The 15,839-nt window shown below is 45.2% G+C and overlaps 1 protein-coding gene across 1 annotated transcript in view; it reads right to left on the bottom strand.

The window, feature by feature from the left end:
- Positions 1-15,839, bottom strand: part of LOC110560479 (alpha-fetoprotein-like) — a 45,620-nt gene that overhangs the window by 5,689 nt on the left and 24,092 nt on the right. The window contains exons 11-14 of the mRNA XM_060378816.1: positions 14,595-14,692; positions 12,404-12,542; positions 10,947-11,173; positions 4,423-4,555 (exon numbers count right to left, since the gene is read on the bottom strand). Of these exons, the coding sequence (XP_060234799.1) occupies positions 4,423-4,555; positions 10,947-11,173; positions 12,404-12,542; positions 14,595-14,692 (597 nt within the window). The remainder of the gene's footprint in view (positions 1-4,422; positions 4,556-10,946; positions 11,174-12,403; positions 12,543-14,594; positions 14,693-15,839) is intronic.

The raw sequence follows: 15,839 nt of genomic DNA, 5'->3' as shown, positions 1-15,839 counted from the left end.
GTCCAAACTGAAAGAAAATGCAACGTTCTATTACAGAAACTACATAAGTAAAACCCAGAGCTATTCCAATGGTGTGGTAAAAAGTAGCTGCTTTGTGCTTTTTTCTTTTGTTTTTTTTTTTGGGGGGGGGAGGGAGGGAGCGTTGGAGCATGGGAAAGGGCAATTAAATACTCTCATTCTGATAAGAAAGTAGGTATCAGGAAACTACAACTTCAAATTATAAAACTAAACAGATGTGGCATACTTTTATGCCAGCAATGGTAGGCTACAAAAGAGACACGACTTCACTGTAACATCTTCGCTGTAACATCTTTTAAAAGATAACAGGAGAAATCGCCAACCACCAGCAGCCCAGCCTGCTGTTGTAAATAATATTTCAAGTAGGCCTGCCATGGAATAGACTATATGCTTCTAATTTTTAGTAGCAGCCTGTTAGCAGAGAGCATATGTGTTACAGTTGAGAAGCAGGTTCTTTAAACCAGGCAACGTGGAAGGAATGATTTCCTGCCCTTCTTACCTTTATGACTTCTCACCATTACGAGATGAGAATGGTTGCATTTGGAAGTGAAGAAAGTTTAGACAGGTTAATTAGGTCCAGGAAAATCATGAGATGCTAAGTCAAGTTAACAGACCAAAAACTAGAATATAATCAATTAGTGAACTAATAATACTTTAACTGAAAGAGAGAGACAGACAGATGCACAGACACACAGGCAGACAGATTTGAGGTGGAGGTCAATGTGAGTGTAAGTTAACACTCACTATAATTAACACCAAATTAATTAAGTGATGATAATATTTCTTAAAATTATTCCAAGATTATAATCAAAAAAGGATGAAAAGACTTAAAGATTTGTCTCTTAGAACAGGGAATGTGCCCTTCTCCTCTTTGCTCCTCTTAAGGTGTTCTGAGCCACATCATGTATTACTTAATATTCAAACACATAATTTACCAAAAGAAACTGACGTCAGTAACTCAGAGTGACCTGATCAATATATACTTAGCTAATCATCCTGCTTAATCAGATCACCATTTCTCCTTCATAATTGTATCGTACCGTTCGCAGTAGCTTTGACAGTAGACCCATTAAGCTGGGGGGACTTATCCATACAATCTTGACTATTAAAATTACCATTTCTTTCTGCATGAACTTGTGTTAGGACACATCTCAGAGCAAAGCTTCACCTTTCTTTTTCATTCCACATTGATTAGCAGCTATGTTCCATCACACCCAAATTGTGCTAAATCACTCTGACTTTGTTTGGTTCTCACGTTCTGTGAGGCGATGGATGGGTCTCCATGGTTCTCCTTCCTCATGGGAGATTTCGCATGACTAAGGAACTTCTGTGAATAGAGTATGTTCCTTGTGCCTGCTAAGGCTCATTCCTTTATGCCCATAGTTTCCTGAACTGTGGAGCTTTTCTCCCTTGGACTGTCCAGATTCACCCAGGTGTGTGGGTAGGAGGGGAAGGAAGCTCTCCACCCTAGGCCTCTCTTCATCAGGAAACATGGACTGGGTCCCCAGTTATTTTGTCTCCAGGTTTTCCTCTTATTCTTACCAGCATTCTGACATTGATCTTGGTTAGTCTCCTTTTCCCTCTTAGAACGTTCCCTCTGTCGTGGGGTTACATCTTACAGTGAGTCCTCTATCCTGTCCTAAAATGCTTTCCCCTCTCACTGGCCACAGGGAGGAGGGAAGGTTTCAAGCACACACTTTCTCTTTTAGCAGGCAGAACAGTTACAGTTGCCATAACTGACAGTCAGTGTCAGTTATGGAAACAAACAAAGGAAATGGCTTCCAGGTGCTGGCGGGGGCGCAGTTAGCCTCTACAGGTGTCCAGCAGGCTGAGCCCTCTCCTGGAATCCCAGCTTCAGGAAGACTCTTGGGACCTTCCAACATACTGTTCTTCGTTGTTAGTCAAACCCAAAATCTGATCACCAACTCTGAAACCAGAGGTACAGACGACAAAATATTTTCATTATTGATTTCTACCTTTTTAGGTAACTGAGCTCCTTTATACATTACATTGTTTGTTTTAAAATATACTATAGTCTTAAATACTCATTTAATATCCCCCAATTCTCCCGTATTTTTTTCATAATTATGCTGTTTTTTTCAAGTGGTCTTCTTTCTTTTCTCTCTCTCTTTGTCTATGTCTCTGTCTGTCTCTCTCTCTCTGTCTCTCTCTCTCTCTTTGGTTTCCTGAGACAGGGTTTTCTCTGTGTAGCCTTGGCTGTCCTGGACTCGATTTGTAGACCACGCTGGCCTTGAATTCACAGAGATCCGCCTCCCTCTGCCTTCCCAAGTGCTGGAATTACAGGTGTGTCCAACTGCGCTCAGCTGATTTCTTTATTTCTATTATCATCCTTTGTTCTGGTTTCTCATTCACTGTCAGACTTACTATTGGGAGGGGAAGAGGGTGACCATTCACGGTGGAAAAGGGCTCCAGCAGTGTGGTCCACACCACATCACACCGCACCACCTCTAGGAGCAGTGCCTGGGAAACTGTCTTCAGACTCCATACAGACCTCCTGAATCAGCAGCTCTGCTGGCAGAGCACACTCGCTTCATTTTAGCAGCCCTCCAGATTATACATGCTAAAATCTAAGAGGCCTTGCCTGAAACGAGCACACAAAAGTAAACTTGACCAAACGACCAAACGAGAGACAACTCAGTGCAACATCTATTTAATATTTATCTATCCTAGCAACTTTTAATTAGTATAGTATAGCATTCAGATAGCTTCTGCGGCCTTCTTGAATGAGAAGGAATCTCAGAAGGAATGAAGGGGAAAAAAAAGAAAGGGAATGATATTTGACCTTTATGGCTGATAAGTTAAAAAAAAAAATCTCAGTCCTGATGGTACCTGGAGTCAGACAGTAGGGGAGGAGGACTTCACCTATCAGTGGACTAGGGAAGAGGGATAGGGGAGGACGATGTGGGACCAGGAGGAGATGAGGGAGGGGGCTACAATTGGGATACAAAGTGAATAAATTATAAATAAGAAGAAGAAGAAGGAAGAGGAGGAGGAGGAAAGGAGAGGGAGGAGGGGAGGAGGAGGAGGAGAAGAAATGCTACAGCTTAACTACTATAGCACAGACTGTCTGGATGGTCCCCAGTTTATGTTGTTTATGTTGGTTTAGCTTAGAGCTCTCCCGCTCTCTCTGTTTTACTTTAGTTTATGTGAAAGCCATGCACACTTCAATTTGAATTCTTCTCTTTCCCCAAGCTTGCAATGTGTGTGCTATCCCCTCAAGGTGCTGGGCAGCAGGGGTGAGCCCCACTCAGCCACACAAGGAGACTGAGCAACTAAGCTCAAACGTGCATAGCACTGTTAAGTTGTGCTGCCTGGCACTCATGTTAGCTGAATGTTTAATTTACCTTTATCCCAACTTAGAGCAGACCTATCGGCACATAACCCCATCACTGAGAGAGCTCTGTTAGATGGTTGGCTTTTCCTGGAAGCCCAAGTTCCAGAGAACAAGCAAAAGGGAGCCACTTCGAGTAGGTAAAGAAATAATGAAGGCTATCACCTCTAAAAATATTCCCGAGAGCCACTGCTAAGAGGAGCCCCAGCCCTGACTAGCCCCAGCCTGCCTTCCTAACTGTACAAGAGCCTGTTTCTTAACTACGTGTTCACATGCCCCAACACAGACCCTGCCGCCTAGCGCGTCTACTGCCCGCTCACGTCCTCAGACAAGCTGCCCCCCCCCCCCCGTTCCCCTGCACTGATTCCTCTCTGAGACTCTCTACAGACTTGCTGAGCTGCATCCCATGATGTCCTGAGCAACTCAGGTTGTGCAACTTTACAGTCCTGTGAAAAATCATTTACTTGTTAAGTACATAAGTGGTATTAATTATAGAAAATTGGCCTCCTGGTGAATAGTTTAGCGTGTGTGTGTGTGTGTGTGTGTGTGTGTGTGTGTGTGTGTGTGCAGTTTCATCCTGCTTTTTCCTTTCTGTACTCCTCAGCTCCTCTGTTCGTGAAGTTCTGCCCACTGATTATGCTTACGCTTTCTAACAACAGTGAGCCACAATTCCTGTTTGTGACCCCAGAAATTCCTATTGGAAAAAAAAAAATCTCACAGGTGTCTTGAACAGATGTTTAAACTGTTAATTTCTTTGGATTCTTCATTTTTAAATGAACAGGCCTTCGGTTCATCCTCCCACTTCTTCCCCCCATCTGGCACCATAGTGGTTGTGTCTTATTCGTCTGTTTGTGTCTGATTCTTTTAGCTTGTCCAAACATACAGCAATATAAAGACACCCAAAGCTCGGGCATAGTATGGTCAGTCACTCCCACCCATGAGGCCCATGGTCTTTCCTTTCCACTGTTGCTAACTTCATGGCCACAATGGGGACAGGGTTTTCCTTGCAGTGACCCTCCCAAGCCCCTCCGCATATCTGCTGGAATGGGTACCTCTTCCTGAAAACACATCTCTCTCCTCTCTGCATGGCAGCACTTCTCCACCAGGTGTGTGAAGTCCTCGCCAATGGACTGGAACGCCTCCTCTGCAGCCCACGGCTTCTGCTTCACAAGGTTACTGAGGAGCCTGAGGCAGACATGGGGGAGGGGCATTAGCGCCTGAGTTTGCAAGGCCATCCTACTGATTTAGGTCCATCGACCATCCTCGAGTCTCCTCACCATCCTTGCCATCTCCTTACCCAGACTCTCTTCAGGTTAAAGGGAGTGAAAAGTGACCCGATGGTCTCCCAGCATGCGCAAATGCTCATCTCTAGCTCTGTTTTATAGAAACACCTCTCTGCAAGTCCACCTCCTTAACATGGTGATCACTATCGTTATACGGCTCTTGCTAAGGTAAGCGACTTTATTTCGCACCATTTTCTTGTATACGGGTGAAGCGCAGTACCTTATTTTTCTACCCCATTTCATTTTGCATTCTAACTTCCATGTGAACATCACTAGCCTGGCGGGGCAGAAACTGAGAGCCTCCTGCATGCTGTTAAGGACAAAACTTGTGAGTGGATTTGAGGACACAGTGGCTTGCCTGTCAATTTCCCTCGCAGATGACTCCCCTGTGGCTGGCAAGAGCATTTCAGCCACCATGAACACTTAGAATTTCAATCTGGTCTACGTACTCCTACTTATCCACATCTAAGCCTTCTAATTAACATTGCTTACATTAGCAACTTTTTTTTTTAACCTGCTTCGGACAAGAGAAATTTAACCACAAAGAAAATGAGAAGGAAGAATAAGAAACAGGAGGCTGGGGTATGACTCAGCCAGTAAGGGAGTCTGCTGTGCAAACATGAGACTCTAAGCTTGGATCTCAGCATCTCCCTAGGAAGCTAGTTGGGCCTCCTTCCCTTGTCTATGACACCAGCCCTGTGGGGTTGATGGGGACAGAGGGTGATTGGGGCTTCCTCATGCCAGCCTAGATCCTGGACCAATGACAAACCCTGTTTCAGAGGAATTACACAGAGCATGATAGAGCAGGAGCCCAATGTCCTCCTCTGGCCTCTGCACATGTATACACACACATGCACATACCACCCACACCTACACACACACACACACACACACAGAGAGAGAGAGAGAGAGAGAGAGAGAGAGAGAGAGAGAGAAGCGGACATATGCATCAATCAGTATTATACTACTTATCTCAAAACCACTCTTTTTTTTTTTTTTTCAAACACACACTGGTAATTGCCAGTGCTATAATAAATGGGTATAAAAGCAACTACTTCAAAGTTCTAAGGTATGCGTCTATGACAGTCTATACCTGGGTTCAGACAGTAAATACTTCAGGCTTTTCTGACTCAAAGACAAAACTGGAACTAATATTGGGAGATGAAAAACCCTAGCCACCCCCCCCAACACATACACACACATACATCTTGGCTCACTAGAATGACATGGGCTGCCCCAAGTGGCAGAAATAGCTGTGATAGTTATCATCAAGTGGGAACAAAGAGGCCATGCTATGGTCTATTTCTCTGTCCCTATAATACTCAGGTCGAGGCATGGCTCTCCTCCCTGTTGTCTCAACATGGGGAGCTGGCCTGAAACAAAGCAGGTCACAGGGACCTTTGTTTCCAAGACTGAAGTGCTTGCTGCTCTTTACTGTCTCCCAGCTGCTGCCATGTGTGTCCCAAACACACAGGTTCTGGGCAGTACTTGGCATAGCCAGGCAGGCTGGGCTCTAGAAGCAAGGTAAGGTAAGGTTCCCCAAATCTGACTCAAATGGTGCCCAAGGTCCTACAAACCCTGGGTGAGTGTAGCTCGCAGACTCAGCATCTTGAGGACATCTTGGTGTCCTGCCCGACTGGCATGCTTCCCTAAAAAGTCCTGTTTCTGTCAGGCAGGATGGTGCATACTGTAAATCCCATCACTTGGAAGGCAGAACCAAGCAGATCTCCGAGGGTTCAAAGCCAGCCTGGTCTACAGGTTTAATCGCAGCACTTAGGAGGCAGAGCCAAGCAGATCTCTGTGAGTCTGAAGCCAGTCTGGTCTACATAGGGAGTTCCAAGTCAGCTGGAGCTGCATAGTGAAACTCTATCTCAGAACACAGAAGTTCCTATCTTCCCTGCCCACTAACTCACACCTTCACCTCACCTGAGGACACAGAATGCTGAGGCAGTGACACAGCACAGGCCACACTGTTTTGAGATACTTCCAGAAGACCATGGTTGGCTTTTGAAGCATAGTATTTGCCTACCTCTGAGAAGTTACACAGCAGAGCCAAGGGAATTCAGGCCATTGCATCTAAGCCAATGTTTTCTCCAGTTCTATGTCCAAGGGATTTAAATAAAACCAGATATGGTGACAGAGAGTATAAATCAAAATTTCCTGGTAGTAATTTATAGTAGAAATTGAAGATAATTTTCATGTCCAACAACAGTAAATGCTTAGATTCATCTGATAGAGCATTAAAGGGTCATTAAAATGTTGTGGAGAATAATGAATGACAAATTGTAGATATAATATACACAGTGATATTTTTAAAAAGAAATATTTAAAAATAATGTGAGTAGCTGTCAGCTGTCGAGTGTGCTCATCTTTTGAGCGTGCTGTGTCCCGTAATTTTACTGATGATAGTGTTATGATCTCTGTTCTCATCTGAAAGTGCCCTCCAGCTTGCATTTGTAACAGTGTTTTCAGAATCTTTGGCTATAACTCACAAATCTGTGGGAAGAGTTTCCATCCCAAAAGCCATGACAAGAGGTCTACGTAATGAGAGAGAATTGGTGTGTGCATTCAGGAAGGGGCTCCTTGGCTGCCTGCTGGGTCTCCGTTAGACTCGGTTCCAAGTCATACAGGGAGTGTGGCGGACTGTCTCTGGAAAAGTACTGGAGCGTTGTTTTCTCCTGCAAACCGCGAAGGCGCATCAGCCTTCCTGAGAGGAGAGGGATGAGAGCCTGGAGGGTGATGGTTTAGGGCAGGGCTACTCCCTGTGAGTCCAGAGTAGTGTCAGGGCCTGCAGAGCTTCTGGAGGCTGGGAAAGCAGAGGAGCGTCTCCTAAGCTCTAACTGGCACGGAAATGCTACCTAAGCAGGCTGTGGCGTCTTGACTAGCCTAACGAAGTCTTAGTTATAACGAAGCTTCCTCACGTACACCCCCCCCCACTCTCTTCTGTCTCGCAGCTGTGAGTTCCCTAACATCTCCGTGACTTCACACCCCCCAAATGCTCCAGGCTGGTCTATGGAAATACCTTTCCTTTCCCTCCCCGCTGGCTGCTTTCCGCCTGCCCTTCAGTTTATGGATGCAGTTCTCAGAATGGCCAGAAGAGGGGGGAAGAACACCAGGGTTGAGTTTGGAACTTCGCCCTGAAACAGGGGGACACAGCCCATTGCCTGAAAAGCAAGAATGGGTCTCCCTCTCCCATCGCTCGGATTCAGGACTTCCGGAAATGAGGTTCAGACGGGAACACACAAGCCGCCGCCCTTTCTATAACGGGGATGGGGGTGGGAGGGCGGTGCTGCCTTCCAGCGGGGCTCACCCCCACCACCGTCACACACTCGGGCCCTTTTGGAGTTGTTCGCCTCCTCTGCCCTTCAGCTCCCCAGCCACAGTCTCGCCAGGCAGCCTCTGGGTCCCTAGTATTTTCCATACTTCAGGGGGTTTTTGGTTTAAATTTTTGTCCGATTTTGACCCTTATTACTTACGACCAGTTTGTTTCCAGGTTGTTTCTGCCGTATTCAATGTTCACTACGTTATCAATTCATTTAAAACAAATTCTGTTGGTATGCTATTTAAAATTAACTTTTCGCAATTTGTTGTTGTTTTTCGAGATAGGGCTTCCTGTGTAGCCTTGGCTGTCTTGGGCTCACTTCATAAACCAGTCTGGCCTCGAACTGGCCTGCCTGCTTCTGCCTCCCAGAGTGCTGGGATTACAGATGTGTGCCACCACGCCCGGCTTGGCATGATTTTTTTATACCTGCTTTTACATTTTTTTTCTTTGAACTTTTATTATCATTTTTTTTTCTTGTATTCAGTACTGCAGAATAAAGACAAAGCCTTACTCACGCTTGGGAGGGTATGTACTCAGCTAGATACTGTGTATGTACACTGAGCTGTATCTCCAGACTTAATTTTTTTCAGATTTGAAGACAGTCTCATTATGTAGACCAGGCTGCCCTCAGACTCACTGTGTAGCCCAGGCTTGCTTAGGACTCAACCACGGTCCTGAGTAGCTAGGACCACAGGTTTGTCCCAGCATGCCCAGTTTCTAGTTTCTTTTTACCTCTTCAGTTTTTCTGTGACCTCAGCTTCTGTTTCCTGTACCTGTTGTGCGGTCTCAGAGTGAGCCGTGCTTTTTCATCCCCTGGGTTTTTCATGGTTAAAATGGTGTGATGATGTTACCTACCTCATAGATTTACAGGGAGGAATTGATGGAGTAATGACATAACATGGTCCCTACCTGTATCCGGGCAAATCCAAGGAGCGGCACACCCTGATTTCTAGAGGGGAAATTGACTTCTTTCTTATAGTCTCACGTCATGCCTGGACTAACTGTCACTAACTTACCATAGATTTAATGGAAAGAACCAATATTCAATTTATATTTAGTGTAAGTGTTCTAGGCATATATACATTTCCATGGTCATATACAAGTTTGCAAGGCATTGTTCATCCTCCCTGGAGGTCCAACTGCAGATTTAGAATGTAATTGTTTTACCTTCAAGACTTAACCAGCAGGTAGTAAGAATGTGTCCATTCTTATTATTGGAGGGAGGAAAGGGAGGGAAAATGACGTAATTATACTAAAATATCAAAAAAAACAAGAAAAAATATATATGAAAAATATGTGTTTCACAACACAGAACGCCTATGAAGTACTCTTCACTGTAGTTTCAAAAGTAGAACTGTAATGGGAAGTGACAAGAAAACATTTCTATTCAGCAAAAGGGTGTTTCTTAATAACTAAACATTTCTAATGATGCAATCAGTGGCTGTGACTGGGAATATTTATGAAGAAACTATGCAGTGTATTTTGAAGGGTTTCCAAAATTTGCTGGTGTCAGACAGACTTTAAAAGTCCCTTGTTTTCATGATGCTGTGACTTTATGTCTTCATAAAAAGTAGCACTGGAAGGTTTATTTCTTACATGGTTAATATCTATGGATACCTTGCTGTCTTGTACTATAGTAAGTCACTACAAAGCCTTATCAAATTTCAGGAGAAAAAGGAAGGCCTGCAGAGGTAGCTCAGTTAGCACGTGCTTTCTTAGCGAGCCCAAGGTCCAGAGTTCAAGGTCAATCGCCAGTGCTACATAAAACAGGTGTATGCCTGTAATCCAAACTCCAAGGTAGAGAAGGCTCAGTAGTTCAAGGTCATCCTTTACTAGTAAGTTGAGGCCAGCCTGGACTACATGAGACCCTGCCTCAAAAAAGAAATAACAACAACAAAGATTTGAAGAGTTGCATTCACTGTTGATGCATCGCCACCAGCTGTCACCTCCTTTTATCATCCAAAACAAAACAAAACAAAACAAAACAAACAAACAAAACCCCACTGTTTCAAACAGATGCTCCTAATAGCAGCTGAAGATGCCATTGGTGAATATAGCAACATATAACGAGGTAATATTCCCCGTTGTAATGGGACAGAACAAAGGACCTCCTCAACAGACAAGTCCTGCAAAATCTTTCTAAGTTACATTGTCTAAATTATTCATTTTAAACTTTTAACTAATTAATGTGTGTGAGTGTATGTGTGTGTGTGTGTGTGTGTGTGTGGTGTGCAGGAATACGTGTACCACAGTACAGTACATGTCAGAGGACCTCCCTGCCTCTTGTGGGATCCAGAGATAAAACTTGTGCATAAGCACCTCTTCCCACTGAGTCATCTTGACATCCCCTAAATGATTCTATTTAAAAAAATACTCAATTTTGATTTTAAAAGTGCGTATGTCTAAAAGTAAGTGAGTACAGAAGAGGCCCTCGGATCCCTTGTATTGTAATTGCAAGTCTGTGACCGACTTCCACCCGACATGAATGCTGGGAACACAACCAAGGCCTTCTGCAAGCCCAGTGTACCACTGAGCGGCCTCTCACGGCCCATAACTGACTCTTAAGAAGAACAGACCAGACTGCCTAACTGCAAGATTTCTCTGACTTCTTTTTAGTGCTGTTAATTTCCTAGAATGGAAGGAGGTAAATAATTTCCAAACTTTTTTAGTTTTTGTTTTTGCATAGGACACCTTCTTAGACCAATGCCTAGGCTTCGACATTTTGGAAAATTTATATTAAATTACCCTTTGCCAACATTTTCCTACAGATTTGCTTCATTCTTGTGAACTGATCAAGCAGGGGTCACAATGCAGCAGCTGTACTGGATAATTTGTTTGGTAAATGTAATTCCACTTGACTTCCAACTGAAATTTAGCTGCTGTGTTCATTAGAGTCGTATCAGCAGCTGGCTAAATTTCTCCATATCAACCCCCTTGTTAGTAGGAAAGAAAAAAGTGAACACAGCCTTACTTTTGCTTTTCAGTTTGGAGTTCCTCCCCCTGCGCTCCGCACAAGTCCTCTGTAAGGCTGATGACTCGGTCACAAGATAAAGGTGGAGAAGCGTACGTTCCGTCGACTTGCAGGTCATCAAAGCATGGCTTCCTGAAGGCGAACGAGCCGTCGCAGCAGCTGCCCACCCCACCATTGACAGGATTGGCATCGTGCCTTCTGCACAGAGCTCCGAGAATCAGCTTCGCCTTTTTCGGAAGAGAATTAAAGCAGGAGCATCGAGGTTGTGTTTATTATTATTATTATTATTATTATTAATTTGTAGACAGTGAGGTTATAGTGAAGCATCCCCACTCTTCTAGCACCACCAAGATTTCACTCTTTGTGGGAAACAGGTTCTCAGTGAGGCCCGAGCTCTCTGACAGGCTCCTTCCTCTGCCACCTGATAGGCCAGCATCAACAGGAGATAATACTTCCTACATCCACCCAAAGGACTAATTCAGCATCGACTAATTCACCCCCTAATGTGACCCAAACGTGCGGCTGCTGGTCACACTTCTCAACAAGCCCGAATCCGGTGTCTCCCGACGAGAACTGAAGCCCAGGCTCTGTGGCTGTTCAAACGCGTGATCAGGGGGACTGGTGCTGCCTCACACAGAGTCTAGAAGCTCTGCCTGTGTGCCCCTCGGAGTATACTGGCCACCCAAATGCCCTGTCACTTACGTGGGTGGGGGTGAAATTATTCAAGCCAGTCAGCATAAACATATAATTAATAAACATAAGTGTTTATTAATAAATTCATGAATTACGAATGTATCCACTTTTAGAAGTAGCCAAGACAATTTCCTCTGGGAACGTACAAATGTAATCAAATGAATTCCCCGAGGAAGGCATGATTTCATGCCAAAAAAAAAAAAATTAAAGCTAAAGTGGAGGCAGGGCTGGATGATAACTTTTGATTATTAATTCAAATAAATATGCTTTATTAGGAGAAAGGCTATAGCACAGCAAGTTAGCAAAAAGGATACAATCCACTATGAATATAGGACAGAGGAAATTATCACCAAACAAGGGACCAGAAATGTTGAATCCGTGCGTCTTGGGAAGCTAAATCTCAGGGCCTTGAGGACCCCGCTGCTTTAAGGACCCCTTGTGGTTCTGCCAACATTAAGCGAACACCCGCAGCTATCTTTGAAACAGCTAACCAAGTCAGTTCCGTCAACGTTAAGACCCAAGCACCTTGTATACGACCCAGGGGAAAGTTTTGTGGATCTAACGACAGTAGTTTGAGAGGGGCCGGTCCTCCCTGCTGCTAATTAAAGACAGTTGGCGTGAGCTGCCTGCAAAGACCCTCTCTGGGAATTCCTAATGCCCTCTGGTAGGTCGTGGAGATATCCAGGGAAATGAGGTTCACTCCCAGGAACCGGGGAGCAGAACCTCAGGGCGGTGGCAGGCGTGTCGCTCACGAGTGTGCTTACCTGGTCCTCCACGCAGGCGGACTGGCGCTCAGCCGTGAGTGGACAACACCTGCCAGCAGCCGCCGCCATCTTCTTCGTCAGCACCACCAGCTCCTGGGCAGACATCTGTGGGGCTTTCTTAGTGTGCAGGACTGTGAGCCTGAAAGGATAACTTCTCGCTCACTCTCGCCATCGCCATCCCCCACCCACACCCTGCTTTAGCCAACTTATCTGAGAAACTGTGCGGGGCAGAAGCACAGCAACCACGAGGAAGCTGGCCCTGTTCTCCGGGGATTCACACCCCAGCGAGCAGGGGCAGACAAGGACGGGGTATGGGCAGCGCAGAGGAGCCGAGTCAGAACCTCCAAAGGGCTCAGGCCTCCCTCTCCATCATCCTTAGTGCGCTCACCTCAGAAAACCTCCTAAGGATTTCAACACTATTTGAAACGTATTGAAAAACGCATCTTCCTTTTCATCAGCTTTAGGAGCCAGCACTACCTTCTTCGGGGGCCCAGGATCCAGGGACACAGACACTTCCCGTTTCTCCCAGCTTCCAGGGGCAGGAAGCTTGGCTTGGGGACGTTGTGGGAAGCTTGGCTGCTGCAAGCTGCAGAACTATCTCCTTGCTTAGAGGTGTAAGAAGAGCTTTGGGGGCAAGGGTAGGGGTAGGGGCGGGGGTGGGCGACTGTTGACCTCTGGAGATTCGGTCAGACAAACTGGCGAGTGGGGCTGTCAGATCTTCTTGAGGACCAGTCGTTGTTGGGAATGAGTCCACTAACTGTGCGTGGTGTGGTGTGCCTGCTTAGCTGTGACCAGGGGGAGTGACTTCTTTCTTGGCAAATTCTGTTCTTAACAGTGTTTCCCTAACGGTGCATAAAAGATGACCTAGTGCGCCTTTTGGGGGGGTCAGGCAGGGCATCCGAAGGGAAGGTCACTAGAGCTGAGACATGCCAGAGCTGCTGAAGGGGTCGGGTGAAGGGCAGGGGATAGGAGAGGAGGGTGTGGGAAGTCATTCACGGTTTTGGTTTTGGTTTGGGGACTGGGGGTGTGGGGGGGGAAGCTAGATATGAAATCAGCTTTACATCGTCTTAAGGTGATGCCTTCTTTGAGAAGAATGCATGGGGGATTCCCAGGGGTCAGATCGAGGAATGGAACCATTTTAAGGCCATTTTGGCAACACAGGTAAAGAAAAATGACCTGAACTGGGAAAGCAGTGAGGAAGATGCGTGACATGAAGTGGTTTGAAAGAGAAAGGCTATAGAACCACACGTTCAAGACCACAGACAACTACAATTAATTGCTGCATTGCCGGCAGAAACGCGTGTGGAAGAAGGGCATGGTTTCTACAGCGTCCAGGGAGACAGAAGACCTTAAGGAGCGACCCTGCTACAGCAGGGTCAGCCTCCCTGGGGACGGCTGGAAATGCAGGACTCTCCTCAGACTTCCTGAACCAGACTTCCTGGGGCCTGGGTTCTAGAGTCTCCTGGAAGATTCTGTCACATTCTAAGTTTGGAGAACCACAAATCTAATCTTTGCAGTGGGCATCAGCAAAGGAACACAACATAAAAGGCAGGTACTAAACCGAAAAACCTGCCTAAAAGAACCAGGATACTTTTCTGTGATTCATTATTTTGCGCATTTAGTTTCGACTCAGTATGGTGAGATACTGAATCAAACTGAACTTTTCTTAGGTAATGTGTTTCTAAATAGAGCATTCTAGAAAGACCTCAGAGACTCCTAAAGGGGACTTTTTTTTTTTATTACTTAATCCTTAATAAATAGGATTCAATGGGCTCTCTGTACCCAAGGTGTTCAGATTCCTTTGGACAGATAAGCAAGGCATTCATCTAGCTCTGCACTTGGTGGTCAAAATACTAACCCCACCTGAAGAACCTGCCCAGTGAGGGACAAAGGAGGCCTAGATTCTAATCTCCGCTGCAGGTTTGATTCCGAGTCACAGCCCCATGGCCAGGTATGAGCGTTCACGGTGGCCCTGCATGGCCTGCTCTACTCCCTTATCTCAGGGGCATCGGGGGACTGGCCTTGGAAGCAGGATGGAGGTTCCAAGGTTACATAAATATCTGTTGAGTCAGCACAGAGGACTGGCTAATACTCAGCTGAAGAGTGGATGAAAACTCTGAGCAGCTCTTAGCACTGGGAATTAACCAGTAGTCACTGACGGGGACAGATCTGGGACGTCTCAGGAACATACCTGTTCTGGAAGTTACGACTGCCCAGCTTCTCATGCAAGTCACAGTAAGTTTTAACACGGTCACGGCTGTCAAGTGCCACTCTTTGGAGCATCTCTTTCTAGAAAAAAAAAAAAAGGTGTTGCTAGTGTTTTCCCAGGGTCAGGACAATATGTCTTGAGGTAGGATTACAAAGACACTTTCCCTCATAGTTAATAAAAATATTTGCTACATTTTTAATAACAAAATAACTACATTTGCTTTTCTGTTGTTTCTTTGGTTTGGCTTTTTCTTTGTTTTTAGTTTTTGCAGTTAGTGGGTTTGGAAAACTCAAAGAAAAATGATCATGGTTTTCTGAAAGAGAAATCATCACACGCTTTGTGGGAAACAAGTGAAACAGTGAGACTGAGATTTCATTTTACCATAATATAAACCCTTCTATGGGCCTCAATGTCAAATTCTATAACTACAAGGCAGATCACTCCTCAAGCCAGAAAGAGAAAGGGAGAAGTGGCTTCCAGATCTTTTTTCTCTGTGTCTGTGTCTGTGTGTCTGTCTGTCTATTCATTGTTCCATTTAATAATTAGGCTTCTTATATTAGCAACATGAACACATACCTATAAGCACAGATTTACAGGTATGGAGACATTGATGCACTCTTAGACATCACGGTTTAATATAAACATATCAGTCATGGCTATAAAACATGCCACAAATGGAGCCAAAAGGAACCAAATGGGATTTTCAGAGCTAAAGATAAACCAAAGCATTCTTGAACCATGAAATAGGCCCCAGTAAGAGGACATTCATAACCATGGAGGCTCAACTCTTAGACAGGAGCACATCCCCTTAGTAAGCCAACACAGTGTACCTTATCCTAATAAGCAGGATTCAATACAGAGAAAATTCCCTCAGATTTGCAAGCTGCTGGCCTGGATTTTATTCTTACCCCTGTCTTTACTGCCTGTGTAAGGTCAGGCAAACTGCCTAACCTTCTGAACTGTAGCCTTCTTACCCACAGAAAACATTCAGTAGCTGTAGCATTTTGCCTGTTTTCTCTACTGAGAGACTCACCTGGGTGCTATGGTAAGGCCGCCATGCAGCCACTGCCCAACCAGGCACCCTCACTGTGACACAGCTGGATCACTGGAGAAGCTGTCTTTACCATTGCTGTGATGAAACACCGTGACCAAAGCAACTTGGGGAGGAGAAGGGTTTATTTAGTCTTTGCTTCCACCATTTATCATCAAGGAAGTCAGGACCTGAAG

This window comes from Meriones unguiculatus, chromosome 3 (genome assembly GCF_030254825.1).
Source record: "Meriones unguiculatus strain TT.TT164.6M chromosome 3, Bangor_MerUng_6.1, whole genome shotgun sequence".
NCBI classification, from domain to species: Eukaryota; Metazoa; Chordata; class Mammalia; order Rodentia; family Muridae; genus Meriones; species Meriones unguiculatus.
This window is presented reverse-complemented; position numbering and strand designations above follow the sequence as displayed.